Consider the following 22,649-nt stretch of genomic DNA (forward strand, 5'->3'; position numbering starts at 1 on the left):
CTCTCCAGACCAGGAAAATCTGCCTCACCTTTGCCAAAATCTGCCCTGAGAAATAGAACCAGGGCCTGCTGGTACTGTTAGCAAAAGCACCCTTGCACCAGTTTGTGCAAGGGTGAATACTTGGATTGGCTGGAGATCACTGTAAAGGGCAGACAATTTAATGCCAATCACACATCCTAGTTAGATTAGAATACTGATGAGCCCTAGTGAAAGGCCAACTGCATCTTCTTTTAGCAAAAAATATTAAAATGCGCCTGTTTCTCCCCCTCCCCCTCCAGATTCTCCACAAGAATAAATTAAAACTTGGAGGTGTGGTTATTATCACAGAATAATTAGACCCCATGGGATTAGAGACACTCAACGTTTGCTAATGCCCCTGGGTTGTGATTATCTAATAATGATGATGCCTCTGTCATTGCTTAATTATTCTTCCCCTTTAAAATGTTCCTTCTGCAGTCGGAGCCCATAGAAAGTGCTCATTTCAGCCATAAACACCACTGCAAATTCCTGAGAGCAATGTCACATGGGCACCATGATTGACTTGTCCATTTCTCCCCCACACCGTGTTTATAATCCTCATTTCATAAGCTCCAGCATTACTATATTTGAATCATTCCCCTTTTCCATTGTGAGATATTCCATTTGTGTGTTTAGGAGAAAACTCTGGCCTCCATCTCTCCAAAACAACCACAACAATTGGTGTTAGTGCTGCATAAAGATAACACGCCTTAATCGATTGACCTTAAATATCAGATCTTTACAGAATCTCTCCTAACTCCAGGTCAGTGGTCCAGACTCTCATCTACATAAGAGCCTCCTGTAGCTTGGTGCCATTCTCTGTTTAAGAGAGTACCAGCACAAAACTAATACAATATAAAGCAAAGTCAGAAGCTTTGCACAGACTTTGTCCAACACAACAAAACTTTGTCCAATACCTTTAGTCTTTCAGCCAGGCCAGCAGGTGTTTCTCATGTTTAGATACAGTTTTCAAGACACAGTTCCAAACATCATTGGTTATTGCAACTAAAAATTAGAAAGAAAACAGGGAACGCAGCCTTAATCTGATTATCCTTAAATCCAGTGTTGTCTCCTAGCTTTATTATCCCTCTTGGACTAAGCAAGGGACAAAGGCACATTTTGTTTACCCAAGAGATTTTGTGTACTAAACAAAGATTTTAAATTCAGCTGGCTGAAATTAGAGATTTCTACTTTGGGTTTAATACTTTTTTTTTTCTTTTGTCCTTATAATTCTCTTATAAACTATTACAATTTTTTTTCTGTGGCTGACTGGGGAGCTGTTAGAAATATTATTTTTTTATTTTCTTTTTTCTTAGGGCCTTTACTCTCTTTATATGATTTCTTTATATCCTTTTCTTTACATTCTTCTACTGTGATTTTATTTTCTGTTGCACATTGCTGAATCTAAGAGGAATCTAAAACCTCAAGGAAAGATCCAAGGTCAGAACTTCTTTTGTTAGATGTAGATTGGGCCCTAGAAACCTCGCCCACACAGTGTAGCTGTGGCAGCCCAGAATCAAAACCACAGATGCGTTAAGTGGCATATTCAGTGTCAACCTCTGTTTCTGTAAACAGACCCAAGAACAGAAACTGGTTTTACTGTTCAGTTTTCAACACGTCTTCATTCTTCGGCCTTCCTTCATTCTGCCTTAGTGTGAGCTAACTTTCTCTGCTTTTCTCCTACGCTGCTCTAATTCCCATAGAATAATTGAGGTTGGAAGGTCAGTCTGTGGCCCAACTCCCTGCTCATGTGAGATCAGGTTGCTTAGGGCTTAATCCAAACAAGTCTTAAAAACCTCCAAGGACATGAATGGAGCAATCTGGGTAATCTGTTCAGTGCTTGACAACCCTCACAGTACAAATGTTTTTGATTATATCTGAACAGTACCTCCCTTGTTTCAATGTACTTCTCCTCTTCCCTCCATGCACTATTGCTCTATCTAGTGGATGACCTCTTTTTAAGAACTGGGAGGCTGCTTTAGGTTCACCTAGAGCCATCTTCTCCAGCCTGAACAAGCCCAGCTCATTACAGGATGAGTGCTGGAGCCCCTGACCAACTTGCTGACCTTCCACTGAACTCCCCCCATCTGAGCAGTGTTCTCCTTGCAATGAGGAGCCCAAATCTGCATGTAGTATTTAGATGTGATGTAACAAGCACTGAGTAAAGAGGAAACCTGGATCTCCTGGCTCCTCTTCCACAGTCCAGGATGCTGTTTGCTTTCTTTGCTGCCAGTGCATGCTGCTGGCTCATGGCCACCTCCCACCAAGACCCACACAGGTCCTTTTCAGCAAAGCTTCTCCCTAGTCCATCTGTCCCCAGCTGTGTTATTGAAAGGGATTATTCCTCCCCAGGTACAGGACTCTGTATCTATCCTTGTTAAATTTCATAAGGTTCCTCTTGGCCAGTTCTGCCCATCTGAATCCCTCTGAATGGCAGCCATTTAGTTAGCGCCAGTGTCAGATCCATTTTATCTGGCCCTTGGAGTCAGTGAGCTTAGGAAGGCGGCAGAAAATCAGAAGTACACCCAAATTCAATGCAAGAAAGAGGATACTGGACTTGGACAACTGCCAATACAGATCTGCCAGGAGCGTCTCCCAAAAGAGAACATTTTTTCTGCAGCTTCTCATGCTTAGTTGCAGGGATGCTGAACCTAAAATTTGTGGGCAGTATTGATCTATGGTGCACTACTACATCGTTTTAACTGGAGCAAAAAAAAGTACTTTGAACACAGAGTTATTTAAACTGTCCATTAAGTAAAACAATAGGAACAAAGTTGTGGTTCACAGGCGAGAGGCAATAAGCAAGTGGCTGATATCAGACTAAACAATGAATTTCATGTTGTGCCATGCATTCGTAGTGACAGGGAATTGTGGAGTGTAACCAAGGGCTGCCTAGAGGAAAGCTGACACAGTTACCATTATGGATCTCTGTGTGGAAAGCCCTAATCTTGGAGCTGCCCTGATGCCCTGCAGCACCAGAAATCTGATTCTGCTCTAGAAACTTTATAGCTGCCCTTCACATCGGTGGGGTTGGCAGGGTGTAGAGCAACTCTCCATGCCCACAAAGAGCTGAAGCTACCCTTGCTTTTCTTTGCCCATTCTCTCCACTAGTCCTGCTCTATAACCAAAATAATGCTTCCAATAAGAAACTTCACTTCACTTAACACCTCATGTGCTTAGTGTCTTACTCCAAGACTTGCAGTTTGTGTATCATTTCCAGACAGGATGCCCATGTTGGAAGAGGAGGAAGGGAACAGGACAAGGTGGAGAGGAATGGAGAAGTGCATAATTTACACTGCCCATAAACAGTGCCAAGTTAGCGCATATAGCAGGGAGTTTCCAAGAGATCCACGGTTTTTAGTGGTACAGGACTTTCCTGAGAAGTCATTGGATTTTTTTTTTTTTTTTTCCCCTACTTAGACATTTACCAAAAAAATAAAGGAAAGAATGAGCCTGACTACACACTGCAAATGATTTCTCTGCTAAAACATAGTGGCACATGTGTGATTGGATAGGTCCTTTCCTTCAGTGCAACTGTCAGGGACTAGGTTATTTATTTAGTTCTATGTCTTCAGCAGCCGTTCTGGACCCTGACCTCCACTGTGGGAAAAGGATTCCTGGAGATGGTCAGAGACATGGGGCACATCTCCTATGAGGAAAGGCTGAGGGATTTGGGGTTGCTCAGCCTGGAGAAAGCTCCAGGGAGACTTTATTGTAGCCTTTCAGTACTTAAAGTGGGCCTGCAAGAAAGACCAGGACAAACCTTTTAGCAGGGTCTGTAGAAATAGGACAAGGGACAATGCTTTTAAACTAAAAGAGGGTAGATTTAGACTAGTACAAGGAAGAAAATTTTTATTATGAGCGTGGTGAAACACTGGCACAGCTTGCCCAGAGTGGTGGTAGATCCCCAACCCTGGAAACAGTCACAGTCAGGTTGGATGGGGCTTTGAGCAACCTGTTCTAGTTGAAGATCACTCATTGCTCATCTTTAAGGATGCCTTCCAACTTAAACCAATCTCTGATTCTATAATTCACTTCATAAATTTGCCTGAGACATCAGAGAGGTAGGATTTGTCCAAGGCTGTACTGCAGACATGCATAGGTCTGTGGTTTCAGTATAGCAAGAAGTTCTACCAAGGGCAGTCCTTGGTGTGAGGTGTAGGAAGTAAATAGACATGACAAAAATGTGCCTGTGCCTCCAAAATACAGCTTTCTAAGAGACAGGCAGCAACTCTGAAGAAACAGAAATTCTTGCAACAAAAATCCTAGCAGTTGCTTTATCCAGGACAGCACAAGAAGTTTGAGGGAAAACTGGGAAAGGCACCAGTAGCATCTGGTAGTTGAGCTCATCTGTGTGCTCTTTAGGGAAATTCAGCCCAACCTGAAATAGAAGTCTAAGGCTAAGGTGTCTGAATTGGAGGTCTTTAAATCTCAGAAACAGTCTAGTTTAGACTAGACTAGCTTAAACTAACGAGGCTGCCAAAGATGGGGAAATTAATTCCATCCACAGTGTGTGTAGCAAAGCCAAAGAAATATTTACACATCATTGCCTTTCCTAGATGCTGTTATCCTGAATCTAGTTTTCCAGCTGAGGCAAATCCAGATGATGTAAATCATTGCGACTCTATTGACATAAGCTAGCCAAAAGAATGGCCAAAAGTTTCTATGCTAATTCCTGTTGTTTTTCTAGGTTAGCATAGATTTTAGGATTTGTGTTGAAGTGTTATTTAAATTAAAATTTAAAAGAGAAATGGCTCATTGCTAGTTCATATTTCTGTTTAAAAAAAAAAAAAAAAACAAAACAAAAAAAAAACCTGACCTAAAATGTGTTATAACCATTTATAGGCAGAAGTGAATGTTTTGAGAACATTAGAAAATGCCAACTCCTTCCAGCCTTAAAAATCTCCGTGAGTGCAGCATTAGTAGTTAAACACAAATATCTGTATTGTGTGGAGCAACCACTCCAAATAAAAACGTGTTTGCTGTATCAAAGAGAGCTCTGTTAAAGAATATGTTAACCAAAGGCCAAGTTTCTTGGCTTGAAGTTGATAGCGAAAATTTAGTCAGTCAAATGGAGGAAGCACAATAAGAGGAGGGGCAGGCGCTGAACCACTTCTTTGTGGTGACCAGTGACAGGAGCTAAGGGAATGGCCTGAAGCTGAGTCATGGGAGGTTTAGTGGGATGTCAGGAAAAGGTTCTTCACCCAGAGGGTGGCTGGGCATTGGAACAGGTTCTGAAGGGCAGTGCTTACAGCACTGAGCCTGACAGAGTTCAAGAATTGTTTGGACAACACTCACAGGCACAGGGCGTGACTCTTGGGGTTTCCTGTGCAGGGCCAGGAGTTGGACACAATGATCCTTGTGGGTCCCTTCCAACTCAGCATATTCTGTGATTCTGTGAATGTTCTGGTGCGGAGGCTGAAGGAAGTTGTGATTTAATTTTTTTTTTTTTTTTTCATTTCTTTGTTGTCAGAGGAACCTGGTAAAACCCAATTTATAAATTATGTAGGTAGCCAATCTATTTTTGTCTTCTGGACAACTAAAAGACATAAATATAGAAAGTATTCTGACAGTGAATTATTCTTCCTTTGCCAGTACTCTGAGCATTTGTGAGGCCTGAGAGTTTTGCTGACACAAGAGAGTTATACAGGTTCCCCTGAAGTAGTGCAGTCATTTGCTGTTACCAGAAGGCATGTGATTTTTCTTCTTTCCCTTCAGTTTACTATATGTTACAATTTTTTAGTTGAAAGGAACTAGAAAATGGCAAAGGACAGGAGAAGCGTGGTCCTTGTCTCTAGATGGATTTTATCTGGGAGCACACGAAGTAAAAACTTTCAGCTGGTCTAAGCCTTCACACTTCTCTCGTAGGACCTTTTAACTTTTTTTTCATCTTTCTTTAGATTTCTGGGTAACAGGGTGTGCCATTGCTTCATCTGTTGGTCTTACACAGCATTTTGTTGGAAATTTTCACCTCTGTTTTATAGCCCCTTTATGGTAATATTTTAGTTTATCACTGTCTTTATTTCATGCAGGTCTCAATCAGTTATTGTGGGGTCTCTCAGAAAGTCTCATGCAGGAAGCCTCATGCTTGATCTTTCCAAGCACCCGAAAAAAAGGAGTTTATTTCTATTTACCCCCTGTTCAATAAGATGGTGGAAACCACACAATGTGTTCAGTTTCTTTCTTCTCAAAGAAATACTAAGCCAGAAAGGAAAGATCGCTGTCCCACTGCATCTGTGAGGCAGATCACTGCTAAGCAGAAGAAATACCACAACATCATAACACTCATTCCTGAGGTGCTTTAGGGCTTCAACCAATATTGTACAGTGAATATGTGCCAAGTCTTTGTTCAGGCAAACTGGATAATCTGCACTGCAGCTTCAAGTGGGAGAACCACTGAGGCACCTGCTCTTTATTTGCCTGTTGGAACAGAGAAACTCGATACCAAAAAAAGAAAAGAGATGTTGGCCCCAGATACTGACCATCCCTGGAGCATGTGTTGGAGCAGTCAGTATTTAGAGCACCCATAATACACTGTGGGCTGCACAAGAGGGAAAGTTTTAAGCAGATTTTTTTTGGTCTTTTCCGACAGATGTGTTGACAGTACATAAGCATATGGCTCTTGTTCACAGGAGCTATTTGCCCCCAGCTTTAATGTAATTTACAGGCAGTTTCCTAGTCCCCATTTCTCTCATTTCTTAACTATATGTGTTTCCTCAAGAGAAGATAGTAATAATCCTCTAAAACAGAAAATGGATGGAATTTAGTCCAGTCAAAACTAATCAGATCCTTCAGATTTGAGTTTTATATACATCATTTAAATTATTTGCTAATGAACATTGACAGAAACACAGACCAGTGTTGGTCACAGGGAATTCACTTTGTTTTTTTCCTCTCTTCTCTGTTGATGCCCACATTATCTGAAAAAATTGGGGGGTTTTTTCTTGTTTTTTTAATTACTTTTTTAATCAAAAATATTATTGGATTCTTATTGCTTTGTGGGGACAGATTGAATAGTCAAAGCTGCTTCTGTTTGCAACATATAAAATTATTCGTGTTGACATCGCAGATGCTAAAAGACAAGGACTGCATAACAGAGTCTGGAAATCTCTCTTCCCCCACAGCAAGAATATTCTTTGTACTTCAAGGCCCCAAGAGTGTGAAAACTTGTCTTTGGTGGGTCTTAATGTTGCAAAGGCAGGTTATTTGTAGGTTAGAGCTTCAAGGTTTACCCACAGAGTGAAAAAGCTACCTCCTACTTTCCTTACTGGATCCTGTCAGCTCTAGAGACTTCACTTTCTTGAGGGTTCACTGAGTAATGTGATGTGTTTGACAGCCTAAAAAAGCATCGAATAAAAGTGGTATTAACTATTTCATAGCTAGGTAATGAATAGGAGCAAAAAAAACTGGTTGTAGACATGATGTGCCTCCATCACCAACAAAACTGACTTTAAATGCTCACTTTTCCTAAGATAATGCAACTTTATAACAGAAAAAAAAAGGAAGTCTTTATGACTGATACACAAAAGTAGGGCTCAGGAGACGGGCGAAAAACCTAATTGCTACTGCAGGTTTTATAAGTGTGATTCATCTGGTATACCTTTACCTAACTGTGATTTAAGTGTTTAATCTACGCTCGTTATTCAAGGCCCTTCTGTGAGACAGACAGGTATTTCTAGTTCACCCAACATATCCCAAATGATGACTCTCTATTACTTTCTTATGACAAGAGAGTGAGTCTCTTTCTCTCCCTAAACACATAATTTAGCTGGATTCATCTCACCTACTTTCATCATTCCCTTGACATTGTAGCATCAAGGATATATTTTTTCCACCTTTTCCCCTCTGGCAGAGCTTTTGGGGATACATACAGTATCATGGGGGTGTGTATGCATCACTATCTATGTACAAAGGGCAGGAAAAAGCCTGCAATAAAATGAATTGTAGTTACATTTTGTGCTTGCCTGGTCATTCTTCTTATTCTAATCTTCAGGTCTTTAAATGAAGTTCATATAGTGTCCTAGAGAATAGTGTCTTCACTCAGAATAATTAAACTTACTCTTAGAACATTGGGGCCAGAACAGTAATCTTTTGAATGACAAAATTACTGAGTAATTCTTGTTTGTTTAATGATGGACTTTGAGGGGTGTGGCAAAATCCCGAAAGCCCGGTTAGCTGATCAATTTGGGTTGCTAGGTTGATTGACAAACTTTTGAGAACGTGTCTGATCCCACACATACTGGTTTGGTATTATATTTGCAAATAATAGCACAGTACTGAATTTTGCGATCTAGTATTTTCAGTTCTAGATCATCAACACCTCCTATGAACAATCACATTGTTCATGTCTTGAACAAGATTGGTCTTGTTGGTCTCATTTTCTTTTTCCCTTCTCCTTGCAAGTAGCCCTGTTGTGCTCCTGTGTGTGGTTGTAAGCTGTTCTCTGATCAAATAAAACAAACAAACTTAATTGCCTTAATTTTGCTTTGCTTTTTTTTCCTTTCAGTGGCTGCATCAACTGCTAATTCCACAGCTGGTGCGGCCATGAATTCTTTGACTTCTCTGGGTACTCTCCAAGGACTGGCTGGAGCCACTGTTGGACTGAATAATATTAATGCACTAGCAGGTACCGTAAACAGTGAGTATTTATTGCTGTGGTGGACAGCCTTCCCCAATAATCATGCCACAAAAACTTATCAATTGTAAAGTTATAATATGATTTTTAATCTCTACGCCAAATAAGGGGGTCAAGTTGATTCAATTCCATACCACTACTACATATATAGTTCTCTGGAGTCTTTTAGTTTCACACAGTTTGTTCTGCAAAGTGAATTTCCTGGTGTCCCATCATAAAGACTCCTCTTCTTGCAGTGCATATGGAAGGTAAAAGAATTGTCACCAGGGATTTGGTTATAGGTTATAGGAGAGGCTCCTTTTTCATTGAGGGAGTCTGACAACAGATGTATCACACCAATGTAGAAAACCTCACTCAGAAATGTGGTGCTAAGAAAGATGTTTGCCAGGGAGACAGTCCTTTAAAATGTCTAATTGACTTGAGAGCAACATGCTTTAAAAATGTAGGCAAGTCTTTCAATGGGCAAGTATAGGAGAACATGCAGTCCATCACCTGTAATGCCAGAGCACACACACACACATATCCTGTGACATCTTAACCAACCCTGGCTTCTCCATCTAGGCAGATGCCAGTAGTTGTTAGGACATTCTTCTTTGTTCTTAGCCTTGGTCAAGATTTTCTTGAAGAAGAAGGATTTTTTAAATTATTGTTTCTGCTATGATGACTTCACCCTTGCCTGCAATGGAAGATATTTGCCCAGCTGCATTTTTCCCCCTCCCTCTTTTTTTTCTTTAGCTGCTGTTGCTCCTTGCATTTCCTTTTGCAATGCAAGGAATCTATTTGGTCATTGCCAGTCCATGACCCATCATAATGTACCCTCAGGAATGGATGTCCTCCTCAGTATCTCTTGCTCACTCTGATGCTCTGCATGATGTCCTTTCTGTCACTGTTACTTGGCTGCTCACCCAATCTTTTTGTTCTGTGATCTCTGGTTGGCATTGTTGGGAACTGGGAAGGAAGGGGGCTTATGGATGTCCATGTAGTGATGTTGAATGGTTGCATGGGGTCTCGTGTAAAACAGGACTTGCTTCTGGCAAGGACATGTGCATTTCACACAGAACTTTGTAAATATTTTCTTTGTATTTTCTTTGTAAATACCACTCAAGGACAACTTAAGAAAAATGGGTATTAGAGCCCAAAATTGCAGATGTTAGTTTCCTTTCTTCTTACTCCATTAGTGTCAAAGCAAGCCACTGGAAATGGCATGCACAGAAAGCTGACTTACCTCCTCTCCTCTAGTGAGCTCTTGTAGTAAGAGATTTACTCTGTCATGAGTAAGAAAGTATTAAATGTCCTTTCTGATTAATAGTCATTGTGCTTCACTTGGTGTATAAAAAAATCACAATATCAAGAGCAAAATATGACATCCCACTCCTTCCCCTCTGCAAGTACTAAGAACCCACGCACAGTGGAGCATTCCAACATAATGTACCCCCTTCATCAAAACCAAGCAGGAGTGAATCTGTGAGCTCATTGTGTGGGAGCCCTTCTCTTGCACTCCTTTTAGCACTCCTTGCTAGGCTGCAAGCAAAGAGTTTACATTTTCTCAGCAAGTACTTTGAGGTGATGTGTGTGCAAACTTATTTGCATTTGTCATTTGAAGTATTAATAATGTATTCACAAGCTGGTACCAAATTTCAGTTTAAGTCACCATTGCTTCCATGGACTTGTAGTGACAGTGACTGCAGTCCCAAATCTTCTTCATGGATGTTTTTATGGATATGTGTAATAGTGCTTACAAAATATATGTGGGTATGTCTGTCTGTGTATATGCATACATGAGAGAGAGCTAAAGAGGGGAAACTGCTTCCCCATGACACAGCTCAGCATTAGGGCAGTTTCCCTCAAAAAGGAATTCGATTATCACTTTCTGGTATTCATGATGCTGATGATAGTGAAGCGTTGCTCAAATTACAATAACCTCCCCTGTGTATTTTAATGACAATTTGGGGCTTTTCCTGATGACCACACTCAAACCCACCTGGGAGACTGATGTTCCACACTGGCATGGCTTATACCACTGTCATAAGCAGGCCTGTGAAAAATGTTCACTGGCCATGGACATTCCTGAACTAACTGCGCAGCAAATCGGAAATTAAGTGGCACGCTTCTAGTTGAGAGAAGTAGAAAATCCAAAGTACAAGTCAAGCAGAGCTTAACCCAAAAAATAAGCAGAAAGTGGCACTGGGCTTGGGCATTGATTTATATAGAGGTTTGAAGAGATGCTCTTCTGCCTAAGCCATGTCCTACCCTGAGAATCACATTGAGACTGTCTTTCACACTGAGCTCACTAGAAGACTTTTATCTGTTTTCTCATTCCTGGGTCTGGGTCTGTGAAAAGAAGCTGTGCTATGGAGGCTGATAGTGCTGTCATTGTAGAGAGAAGCATTTTAAAAATATTCCTGGAATCCTTAAATAAAGTGGAGTATGGTAAGTTTAAGTGTCTCCAAGGTTTTGGCAGCAGTTGTACCTAAGCATGGGGATTCAGTCTTCCCTCAGTTAATCTTGAAGCACCTAGAACATGAAATGGCAAAACAGTAGGCTGTCTGCTTTGAGCATGTAAATTTAAGAATTTTAAGTAGCAAAAGGAATTATGAATTATTAAGAAAAATTACAAAAAAGGGAGGAAGCGATTCTTTGCAATTAAGAAAGGAGACCATATTTGCAGGATGCAGGACATCTATGGCACAGTATTTGTGTGTGACCCCAGGGCAGTCACTTAGCCTTTTTGCCCCCTTATTTACATCTGTAAAACAGAGATAAAACTATTCATGACGGATTTGAAGGTGCTTGAAAAGCACTTTGAGAGACCTTTGGACTTGCCAAGCTTTGTTGCTTTTGTATTATGTAGAGAAACTCAGAAAAGTAGAAGGCCATAGATGAGAGGCTCCAAAAGGTTATTTCACAGAAGGGAGGAAGGGACCAGAGTTCAGTGTGAGACTGAGGTGCACTGGTAGAGATAATAAAGAGATGGCAGAGATGTGTAACAACAGCTGGGCCTTGCAGATTTCATAAAAATGTAAGAACAGAAAAAGTGTTGGGTGCTTTCTGCAGCTCTGTTTTGCCCAGGAGGGAGCTGTATGACACACGTGGGCTGTGGCAGCTGTAGCTGTGCCCTTCCCAGGAGCAGTGCTGTGGGCTGGGATGTCTGGCTGATGGCTCGTCTGGAACCTCTCGGTGGGAAGGTGCTATTGATTCCAGGGGAAAGGAGAGGGAGGATGCTGCCCACCGCAACACAAAGCATGTTTAACTAATAGGCCAGTGACTCATAAAAGATAACATGGTATCTTAATGCTACCTCTGTTATCAAGTTATTTCAACACTCTAATAAAAGGAGAGATACAAGCTGCTTTATCAGGAGCCTTTACTTTAGCAGTCCTGTGTGTACACTCATGCAAGCAGTGACACAAACCTAAGTACAAAATATCAGAGCAGACTACAGTTAGCCTCAGGATCAAATTATTATTAGTAGAAATATATAATACATTATATATTATAGATATAGTGTATAGTATATAGTATATAATATATTGTACATAATTCATTATAAAAATCATTTCTGATACTGGTTTTGTTATTGTTATTATAATATTTTGAATGCCACTCTATCACTCCCCATGCTGAGCAGGGAGCGATCATATACCAACTGCCATCATAGGCAGAACACGCCTGACTTGGAGAAATTAGTTTAATTTATTACCAATCCAATAAGAGTCATGAGAAATTAAACCAAATCTGAGAAACACCTTCTCCCCACTCCTGCCTTCCTCCCAATCTTAACTTTATTCCTGAATTTTCCACCGACTGTCCCCAGTGGTGCAGGGGGACAGGGAATCTGGGTCCCAGTCAGTTCATCACCCGTTGTTCCTGCAGCTCGTTCTTCCTCAGGGCTGGACTCCTCACAATGGTCCTCTGCTCCAGCTTGGGGTCCCTCCCATAGGAGAGAGTTCTTCACCTGCTCCTTCAGTTTGGATCCCTTTCCACAGGCTGCAACACTCCACAAATCGCTCCAGCGTGGATCCATTCTGTGGCATTTTCCTTCAGGAACAGGCCGCTCCAGAGTGGGTCCCCCATGGGGTCACAAGTATTGACAGCAAACCTGCTCCAGTGCAATCCTCTCTCCACCGGTCTGGCCAGAAGCACTGCCTTTCTGTGGGGTCACAGCCTTCTTTGGGCATCCCCCTGCTCTGGTTGGGGCTCATCCATGAGCTGCAGGAGGATCTCTACTCCCCCATGGACCCCCATGTCCTGCAGGGCACAGCTGCCTCGCTGTGGGCTGCACCAGGGGCTGCAGGAGAATCTCAGCTCCAGAAACTGAGGCAGCTCCTGCCCCTCCTCCACCAATCTTGAAGAGCTTTTTTCTCTCACATATTTTCATTCCTCTCTTCTCTAGCTGCAGCTACCATTGCACAGGGATTTTTCTCCTTTACCATGTTACCTCAGAGGTGCTACCACTGCCACTGATGGGCTCAGCCTTGGCCAGTGGTGGGTCCTTCTTGGAGCCATCTGGCATCAGCTCTGCAGGACATAGGGGAGGCTTCCCGCAGCTTCTCAGAGAAACCACCCCTTTACTCCCCCCACTACCACCCAAACCCAGTACAGTTTTATAACTGGAACCATCATACAAGAAATACCCAGGTCTGCTGAGCTCTGACAGGGTTTTTTACTCAAAGCAGTGGCAGCCAGTACCTCCCATCAGGGTACAGCAATGCTCTGAAGTGGGGTGGAGGGGAAAGAAGTCTTCAAAGTGAGACATTTATTAAGGAAAGGCTAAGAATATCACATCTCTGCCAAGTGTTTAGTCACACAAATTATAGTAAGATCAAAAGGTATAATTTATGCAGTACAATTCTCTTAATTGGCACAGACTCTGGTGGAGCCAAAAAGGTGCCACTTGAGCAATTGTCCTGATTATTGGAGACTCATAGGAATATGCTTTTCAAATCTACATAAGAGGCAGAAGGATACTGGGGTCAGCATCTTTATCCTCCTCTGTCAATGATGGATAATTCCCTGCAGTATTCTTCCTGTGTCTAAATTATATGTGAGAAAGTTTCTGCCGTCTTCCTTGAAGATTGTTTCTCAGTCTAACAGATTTAATTATTAATTTACTATGAAGTATCCTCTGCTTAATTTCCCCTCTTTTCCCCAATTTACATACCAATACCCTTATTATTGGCCTGAAATTAAGCCCTTTCCTTCTTTTTACTATTCCTCACCTTTGGGGTCTTAATAGGACACCACCAGTCACATCTTCACCCACCATTTTACCAATCAAAACATTACATAATGTCTAAGGAATGATTGCTGGTGATTCTGGGTGCCCCTGGCCCATTTTTCCGGTGACTGATCTTGTGAACCTCTACAGGCCTGTTAAGCCCTTTAAGTTGTTTTTGAGCTGTTTTGAGCTGAGAAACTGGGGAGCTGGGATAGCTAATTGTGCAGAAAACATGCCCTGACTCTCAGTCCTGACGGGCTCTCAGTACTCAGGTTGACACAGGTTGGGCATGTGGAAGATGGGCAGGGCTCTGAACCCTGCCATGCTTTCAACTTCCAACAGCAAATTCACCTTTTCTGGAATTCCTGAAAGACAATGCTGGCACTATTACTTTCAACATAACTCATTTAGGAGCCATGCTGAGCAAGAGAAGCAAAGAAGGGAAGCTGCAGCTCAGGAATTTGTCCCACCATCAAATCAGAGTAGTACAGCTCTTTATGCAGCCCACATTGTTTGCACGGATGAAGGATGTCATTTTCAGCACAGCTAGCAATCCCATCTGAAATTTCCTCTTTAGCAGCCATCCCAGTTAAATTACTCTGTTACTTACCAGGATGTAGAATTGCTGTAAGTTTAAAAAAAAGTGACTCTGCTTCCCTTGTGAAGAAAAACATTGCTAGAAATAAATGCTTTTGTTTCTTCATGAAAGATGTCTATTTTGGATGAAGTACTTTTAGTCACTCTGGGTGTGCCGCTGTTCATCTCTTGCGAAGGAACTGGAGGAGGAGGGTGTAAAGCAAAGAGCATTGCAGTCCATCTTTCCACCACATGCCTAAGGGACAAAGCCTGTAATTGTATAGAGGGTTATAATAGAATCATTTAGGTTGAAAAAGACATGTTTTAAAATGCAGTTAATCAGGATTCTCTGCTTACTCTGTATAAGCAAAACACTTCTGATATGGCGTTGTCACGGCCTGTTGCTGAAAACCTTGGTCAGAGAGAGCAGGTTTCCTCACAAACTGCTTTTCCCAGCAGCCATCTCACAAGGACACAGGTCAAATAGGTCCCACACTGCCAGCTTCAGACACCCACAGCAGAAGCACAGGTGTCGAGGATGAGTGGAGAGGCTCTCAAGAGCACAGAGCTGTAGTACTTGCCAGTAGCAGGCTGCATGCGAGTCCATTTGACTGTGCAACCCTTGTGCTGAAGTGATCCTGATGCCAAAGTTGTGTTTCTTTGTCCTCAGTCCAATTTGGTGAAGTGCCGAGCTGCATGCACTGCTGTCGTTGTCAGTGTCAGTATAATACCAACGACTTTCGGAAAGCACTAATGAACAAGTGCAATTTCTTTTCTCTATTGTTGGGTTTTTTGTAAAGTTGCTCAAATGCTCTCAGGTATGGCGGCCCTGAACGGAGGACTCGGCGCAACAGGCCTGACGAACGGCACTGCCGGCACGATGGACGCGCTCACCCAGGCCTACTCAGGAATCCAGCAGTACGCGGCCGCCGCGCTGCCCACCCTCTACAGCCAGAGCTTGCTGCAGCAGCAGAGCGCCGCGGGCAGCCAGAAGGAAGGTAAGTGCCCACACCGGAAAACCCGGCTCAAGCGCTGCCATGGGTCTGTTTCCTCATGGAGCCTTCATGGAAGGCCTCGGGCAGTCTAATCTGTGATTTCTTCTTCCTCCAGTTTTCTTCGCCTTCTTGAACCTCTAATGTGTTTCACCAATGTGTTTAACCTCTGCCACCTTCTTTAACCTCTAATGTGTTTCACTTTTCAGCCATCTGTCCTTCAAGTTATACTTTGCCACCCATCCGTTCCTTATATAAAAGCATTTACCAACTACCATATAAAAAGACGCCGCTAACAAAAATCATCCCTCTGTGGATGCAATTTTGTCTTCTGGTTTCCATTTTCTGTCATAGTGGAGTTAATCTGATTAAGGTTTTGAGCTAATGACAAGATCCGTTTTCACTTTGAGTGGTTCTTTGCTTAATTGTGGGTCTTGTGAGGAAGCAGCTAAGTGAATGATTGCCCCCCTCTCCCCACACCAACAGCAAATAAACCTCAGGAAGTTATTGCTAAGAATAAATGAATGCTAATTACAAGGTGTTTAGGAAAATGAGGCCACCCTTTTCCCCTCTTCCGTTCCCCTTCATACTTCCCAGGCATTTTGAGGGGGGTTGTTTCTGTTTTCATTACTTTCTCCCATCCTAATTTCCAGCTAATTCTACAAAGACAGGAAAATACTGCATGCTTTCTAAGACTCTATCAATGTCATCACTACTGTTCTTGCCAAGGATAAGCTTTGGAAATAAACCTAGTATAATATCCTCAAGAGAAATCTTTTTTATTCTCTTTTGAAATAGTATCTTGTACTGTAATGGGATGTGTTTCCTAGGAAGACAAATTTGGCATTCCCCCAGCTGGTTATTGTATAGGGACACTGGAGTTAAAATGTATACTTTCTCTGAAGTCTTTACTTCACTTGCTGCTAAAAGCTTAAATTATTTAAAATGAAAGGGAATTTTTAAAATCTTTTTTCCATATTTTTTCTGCATTTATCTTTCACCTCAGGCCCTTTGCGTGACAATAGACTAGTTGACGCCAGAAAAAAATTGTTTATTTGGTGTCATTGCAAGATACATAGTGAAGGACAGATTGATTTTTTCTAAGTATTTTAAATTTTTTTCTGTTCAGAAACATTCAAAGCAACTTTAGCTTTTTTTTTTTTTTTTTTTTTTTTTTTTTTTTTTTTTTTTTTTAATGAATTGCCAGCATCCTTTTTAAAACACAGTATTTTTGTTATATGTCTTGTATCTGTTAGTGGGTGCTTAAGTTCAAGTGAGTGAATTCCACTACTGAATACTGACAACAATGTTTTGTCTCTTACCATGATTTCTGATAGAACTGTGAAGAGTCTGGAGTGGTTGAGGTGTGCCAGAGAAAAATGCTATACAGATATTAAATACTAAAGCACAGTGAACTGCCTCGTGCATATGCTCTTAAATTTTATTTCATATTTTTCCCCTACTATTTTACAGAATATTATTTGCTGGGAATGGTAGTTTACTTGTGGCAAGAAGAAAAAACTTCCAAGTGACAAGTTTTTTTTCACCTTTTTTTTCCCACCTCCCCAGAATTTTTTTTTTTTCTAATTAAGTCATTTATCTCCTCTTTTTGGGTAAGCTTTTCTGTCTTTTCCTTTGGGCTGAGAGAGAGCAGCCAGCCTGATTCTGTGAGGGAGGGGTGAGGTTCCGTGGTTCTGTGGCAGAAGGAGCTCTGTAAATCTGATGAGCACTTTTCCTCTTCCTCTCAAGAAAACCAAGGACATCACATCTGAGGCACATTTAGGTTCCATTCAGCAAGGGAATCAGGCTGTTCTAGGTGTGTTTCTAGCAGAAATGCTCGTTCCCTTTGTGTACCACTTACGTTGCTGGAGCCTGCATGGGAGGCCACATCTGGCTCCATCATATATCACACTCTTCCTGGCATCCATTGTTCGTTTCCAGTGTGTTGCTGTTGAGCTAAGGGGAAAAAAATAACCCATCAGTACTAGGATGAATGTTTCAACCTATACCTTTAATAATCTGTATCTCAAATCTTGTCTGTAAAAAAAAAATACTGAAATCACCTTTGCGTTTACACCTTTCTCTGCAAACTGAAGTAAGTCTAAAGCCATTTAATTGCAACCCAACTACGTAATTTTGAACTTCTTTAAAAGACTTGCTTTTACAAAGCTTCTTCCAAGAGACAGAGCTTTCTATTTATATTTTTTTTAAAAATCTCATTTTGAAATGAGTCAGAACAAATTTAATTCTGAATGTCTTTTTCTCACTGACTTCAATGACTTCTAAGTCACAAGGTGTGCTTCTTATTATTTTTATTCCTATCTGCACCATTTTCTTGGCTTTTGAGTTTAAATCTGTGGTATTCAAATCTGAGCTCACCTCCTTCCATTTCCATAAGTTCCTGCAACTGGAATTAAACTGACAAACCCATGCAGGTGTTGGAAGCAGCAGAGGGCTCCTTGTGCAATTCTTGGGATATTTTGAGAGACAATACATTCTGTACTTGTTTTCCTAACCTTAATTATACTGAAAGACACTTATGTAAATTGAAGAAAGAGGATGAATTTAACTGCTTCTGTAGCAGAGTTATGAAACAAACACTTTTCAAAGTAAACACTTTTCAAGATGAGGTGCTCTAAAGAGCTGCATTTCAGCTGTGCTTCTTTGATGATCCACTTGCTTTTGTTCCTTCAGAGTTTGGAAAGTGAAATGCTTTCTGACCATCAGCCTCAGTAAGTATTATGGAAAAACAGATTAAATGTAGCACTTGTAATAGCTGTTTTCATACTTCTTTTTTTTTATTTATTTTATTTTCCTAAAGGTCCGGAAGGGGCAAACCTCTTTATTTACCACCTCCCCCAGGAGTTTGGAGACCAGGACATTCTGCAGATGTTCATGCCTTTTGGAAATGTTATCTCTGCTAAAGTCTTCATTGACAAACAGACCAATTTGAGCAAATGCTTTGGTATGTCAAATTTAATAAATCAAATAGTAAAAGCCACATGCACTATACTGAAAAGGGGCCAAGAAAGAAAATTAACAGCAATGTGAGAAATGTCATACTGGAAAATCATTCCAAAAATAATGGACCGTTAATCCTCAAATGAGTAGGAAGATGCACAGACAAACTACTTCTAACTAAAAATTGGATATGAAAAAAAACAATAATAATCTTCCAGTCTGACATCTTGCATGAATGTGTCAAGTACATGAAACTAATTACACCCTATGTGGGGAATGTCATTTAGCATACTATTAAATTGCCTTTTTATGGATACCTAATTATTCTCTATTGTATAGCTGAGCCACTTAAAAAAAGCTCTATGTTTAACCCATTACTTCTACATTACAGGAATTTCTTTCTTCTGAATTAAGTACAAGACTTTGCAATTAGTGACTGAATGGTGTGTACATGCAGTTCAGAATATTTTGCAGACAGTTGATGTCTAGATATGCAGCTCCAGCTGTTGTGGGTGGCTTCCAGTGTGTTATTTAAGGTGGCACTTCCCTTACCTTAGGGCAGGGATGAAGAGAGCCTCACAAATCAGTGTCAAGTTTCCCAGAGAACACTTTGAGCTGTCAGAAGATTCGATCACAGCAGAGGAGGAGATGATGTGTTGGTATAAAAATAGTTTTAGGGTTGATTAAGAGGGCTGATGTCTTTTTGGAACAGCAGAGATGCACCAGTTCAGTGCTTTGATGGAGTGGAGCAGAGAATGTGAGTGGTAAACTTTTGGTCCCAGGGGTCTAATAATTATGGTCTTATACAAGACACAGGGAGGATTTGGGAGGAGGAAGGAATCTCTTAAACATGGGTTTTATAAGGGTTGACATAGAATATTGGAATTTCCTTAAAAGTGGCAACCAGAGTAAAGGAATGCAACTATATATGACAAGAGAGGATTGGATAGTACACTTAGAAAGTTGACTCTGTTCATAGAAAGAGTGTGACATTCTTTTTTGCATTTTCCCACAGTCTCTCAGTTCATTTTTGAAGCATTCACCTCTTCTGGATTTACAAAAAATTATTCATATCTAGACCAGTATAGTCCAGCCTGTGTCTGCAGTGGGTTAAAAGCAGTCCCTAAGGCTCTTGCAGATTTGAAAAGTGGAATTGAAATGGACTCCCCATTGATCTAGAGCCAGTTTTGTTAGTATGTTGGGGTTATAAAATCGTTGTTGAGGTCTCCAGGAATCTTGATGAAATGTCAAATCAAGCTATGTTAATCGAAATGCAGCAATTGTGGTGACTGCTGAAAGAATGTAAATTAGTTTGGGCAGGTGGCTCAATTCATCAGATCGTTTCCCACAGTTGCTTTTTGTGCGTTTTCTTTTACTCTTTGATTACCTTCTTACACATTTTTCTGGGTTTGTGGGACACAATTGCCTAACTTAAAGTGATGCACCAAAGTTATCTTCTTTAAGGGAAAATGGGTGTGTCAACACCCAATGGATGGAGGAATCCTCTGTCATTTTGGTTTTAGGCAGCTTTCACTGATATTTCCATTGCTCAGTCTTCCTTCCCAGATACACTGCCACCAGGGAGGGAGCTCTGCTTTAAAAACAAAAAGTAGAAGTGGCAGATGAAGCTGAGTTTTCTGATTCAGTGTGTGACTATTTGGTGATGCTGCAAATCACAGGCAAAGCCAGAATTAGTCCTGCTAGCTTAATGTAGTGGCATAGTCTGCATGCACCTCCTCAGCTTTATTAGCAACAATTATCTACTTGTTGTTTCGATCCTATATTTGTGTTTCAAAAAACTTTATTTTTTTTTCTGTCCTCCCACCCAAAACTAGGGCAATAATGCCACTGAAGAACCCATTTCGCTGCTGAATCATTAATGGTCATGGCACTTGGTACAGTTTGGGTTTTTTATTTGTTGCTGTGTTTTGGTCTTTTTGCCCATAGTAATAGTAATAGTAACAGTAATAGTAATTAATAGTAATATTTTGCACAGGGCTTCCTACTCTAGAGTTTCAAATCTCCTGCCCAAAGGAGGTGGAAGTCAAATTACAGATAAGAACAGGGTAAACATCCAAAAGGTGTAAAAATTGTCCAAGTCTGTCCACTGGCAGAAGTGGGAAGGGAAGGTTCATTTTGAGTGAGTGATAGACAGTGATGAATCTTTATGTAAAACTGCTTTGCAAAATGAAAAATTCCTTTTCTTTGCAGAAAAATGACTTAGGCATATTTTATTTTCTTGTCCAAACCAAAAATTAATGCTCAAAGGATTAAATAGTGATGAGGATGACAGGGCAGGGTGTTTACACCTGGAAGTGTTCTTCCATGAGTTCTCACAGGCTTCATGGGCTTTAGTTGATTCAGCAGACAAAGGGTTTCACTCTTCAAGCTTATCTCTTGCCTTTTACAAACCTTAGAATAAGAAAAAAATAAATATGTAACTAAAGCAGAATAGGGGGGACCCAGTTACATCAGTGCCGAAATGCAGTCGGCCTTACAGCAAAATTTTTACTTGAATGATGAAAATTATTTATCCTGATTATAGAGATACCCAAAGATCTAAAACAAAAAAAAAATCGCAGTTGTCATGACAGGGTTTTTGAGAATTAATAAGAAACATCATTCCAACTTCATGTCGCCTGTGGTTTAAAATTCAGACAAAAAATGATGAATGGGAACAATCAGAAAAATACAAATAAAGGGAAGGAATTCCAGATTCCTCAGTAAGCTTTATAAATGAAGGTTCTCAATAAGGAAGAAGATGAGAGCGTAACAAGCTAATGCAAGTATTGCATTCTGTGTAAAGAGAGAAATTGTGAATCAGAATAACAACTGAATGATAGGGGCTGATGCCACTGTATGCTTCCTTCTCTCCATTCACAATCCACAAGATGCCAAGTGACTAGTTTAGATCACTTGCTTACTTTCCAGGTGGATTAAACTAGGTACGAAGGAAAGGAACTGCAGTGATGATAAGTTCATATCAATGTGCACTTAAGAGAATAAACTGAAGGTCAGGAAAGCTGTAGAGGGAAATGCTGAATTGTCAAGGTAGGTAGGAGTAGCTATGCCTCAGTTGTGAAGCATCTGCCTGGACAGTGCCTCCCAACTCTTGCTGGTTCCGTTTTCTATTCCTGAGGCTAATCCTAGAGCTGATGGAAGGAGACACAGGACATAGAGCTAAGATAATGATTGGAGTCATGTGAACAGACATGATCTCCTAGAATCAAATAGGGGAAAGGAAGAAAGGAAGAGAGTGATGAAGCTCCTTAGGAACTGGCAATAAATTTAAGAGGAAATGATCTCAGGGAGAAAGTGAAGAAGTGGCAAGAGTTACTAAAACCAAAGGAAGGTATGGAGGAATATTTATTATCCCATAAGGTGGTAACAAATAATCAAACACAGGACAATATGGATAGAGCATATTGGCTTTGGCCAGGAGAAGGTCTGCAGAGATTTGAATGAGAGGTGGTTTTGAGTGGAAGGAACAGAAGTTAGCCTGAGCTGTCAGAGAAGAGTACCTTAACTTAAATATTTTGGTGAAGTTGACTTAAGGTGAAGCCACAGGGATGATCTATGGAGAACAGCTGGACAAGGATACTTTGATAAGGGGGGAGGACTTTGTGCAGTGGGGAAAGTGTAATAACACTCTGACTCTGCAACTGGAAGAGGGCAGCAGTGCAAAAGCTATAAAAAGATAGGTTAAAGTAATGGTGAAAAGAGGTTATGAATCCAAGAAGTACACAGACGCTAAGCCCAAACAAATAAAGCTGGTTGGTGAAAGAGAGGCACTAAGAAGCCTGTGTATTAGGACTGAAGACAAAGTGTGTGGCATCCATGCTTTAGGAGAGTGAAGGGATATATTTTAAGGCAAATTCAAAGGGAAAGAAGAGGGAGCATTTCAAAGCAGATGCATAACAGCAGGCTGAGTACAGTAATAATTAGCCCAAGTGGAGGCAGAGCAGCAGTTAGGCGAGCTTTGCAATTACAAGTGGGAGGCCCAGATATGAAAATGAACTTTGAGCTTCCAGAATCAGGGAGATTTGAATATATTATGAACAGAACATTTTCAGTCTCCCAGGGAAAAGAAATCTGAGCCAGGCCAGCCATTCTGAATTACCCAAGCAAGCATTATCCTCCTAGTTAGTGCTCACACGCGAGGAGCAGATCTTGGAGTCCTCATCAAACCCTACCATTGTCTTTATGATACTGCTTAATTTTGATGTTTGCATACCCCTTTGGGGACCAA

General features: G+C 41.0%; 1 protein-coding gene across 15 annotated transcripts in view; it reads left to right on the forward strand.

Annotated features, from left to right (window-relative positions):
* Nucleotides 1-22,649, forward strand: part of CELF2 (CUGBP Elav-like family member 2) — a 451,396-nt gene that overhangs the window by 423,126 nt on the left and 5,621 nt on the right. For 9 of the 15 annotated variants that reach the window (XM_058420361.1, XM_058420360.1, XM_058420359.1 and 6 more), the window contains 3 exons: nucleotides 8,525-8,644; nucleotides 15,248-15,445; nucleotides 18,261-18,404. In XM_058420361.1, the coding sequence (XP_058276344.1) occupies nucleotides 8,525-8,644; nucleotides 15,248-15,445; nucleotides 18,261-18,404 (462 nt within the window). Of the gene's footprint in view, nucleotides 1-8,524; nucleotides 8,657-15,247; nucleotides 15,446-18,260; nucleotides 18,405-22,649 lie in introns of all 15 variants that reach the window. The other 6 variants (XM_040062988.2, XM_040062984.2, XM_058420358.1 and 3 more) reach the window with 2 other exon arrangements.

Source organism: Hirundo rustica, chromosome 4 (assembly GCF_015227805.2).
Source record: "Hirundo rustica isolate bHirRus1 chromosome 4, bHirRus1.pri.v3, whole genome shotgun sequence".
NCBI lineage: Eukaryota > Metazoa > Chordata > Aves > Passeriformes > Hirundinidae > Hirundo > Hirundo rustica.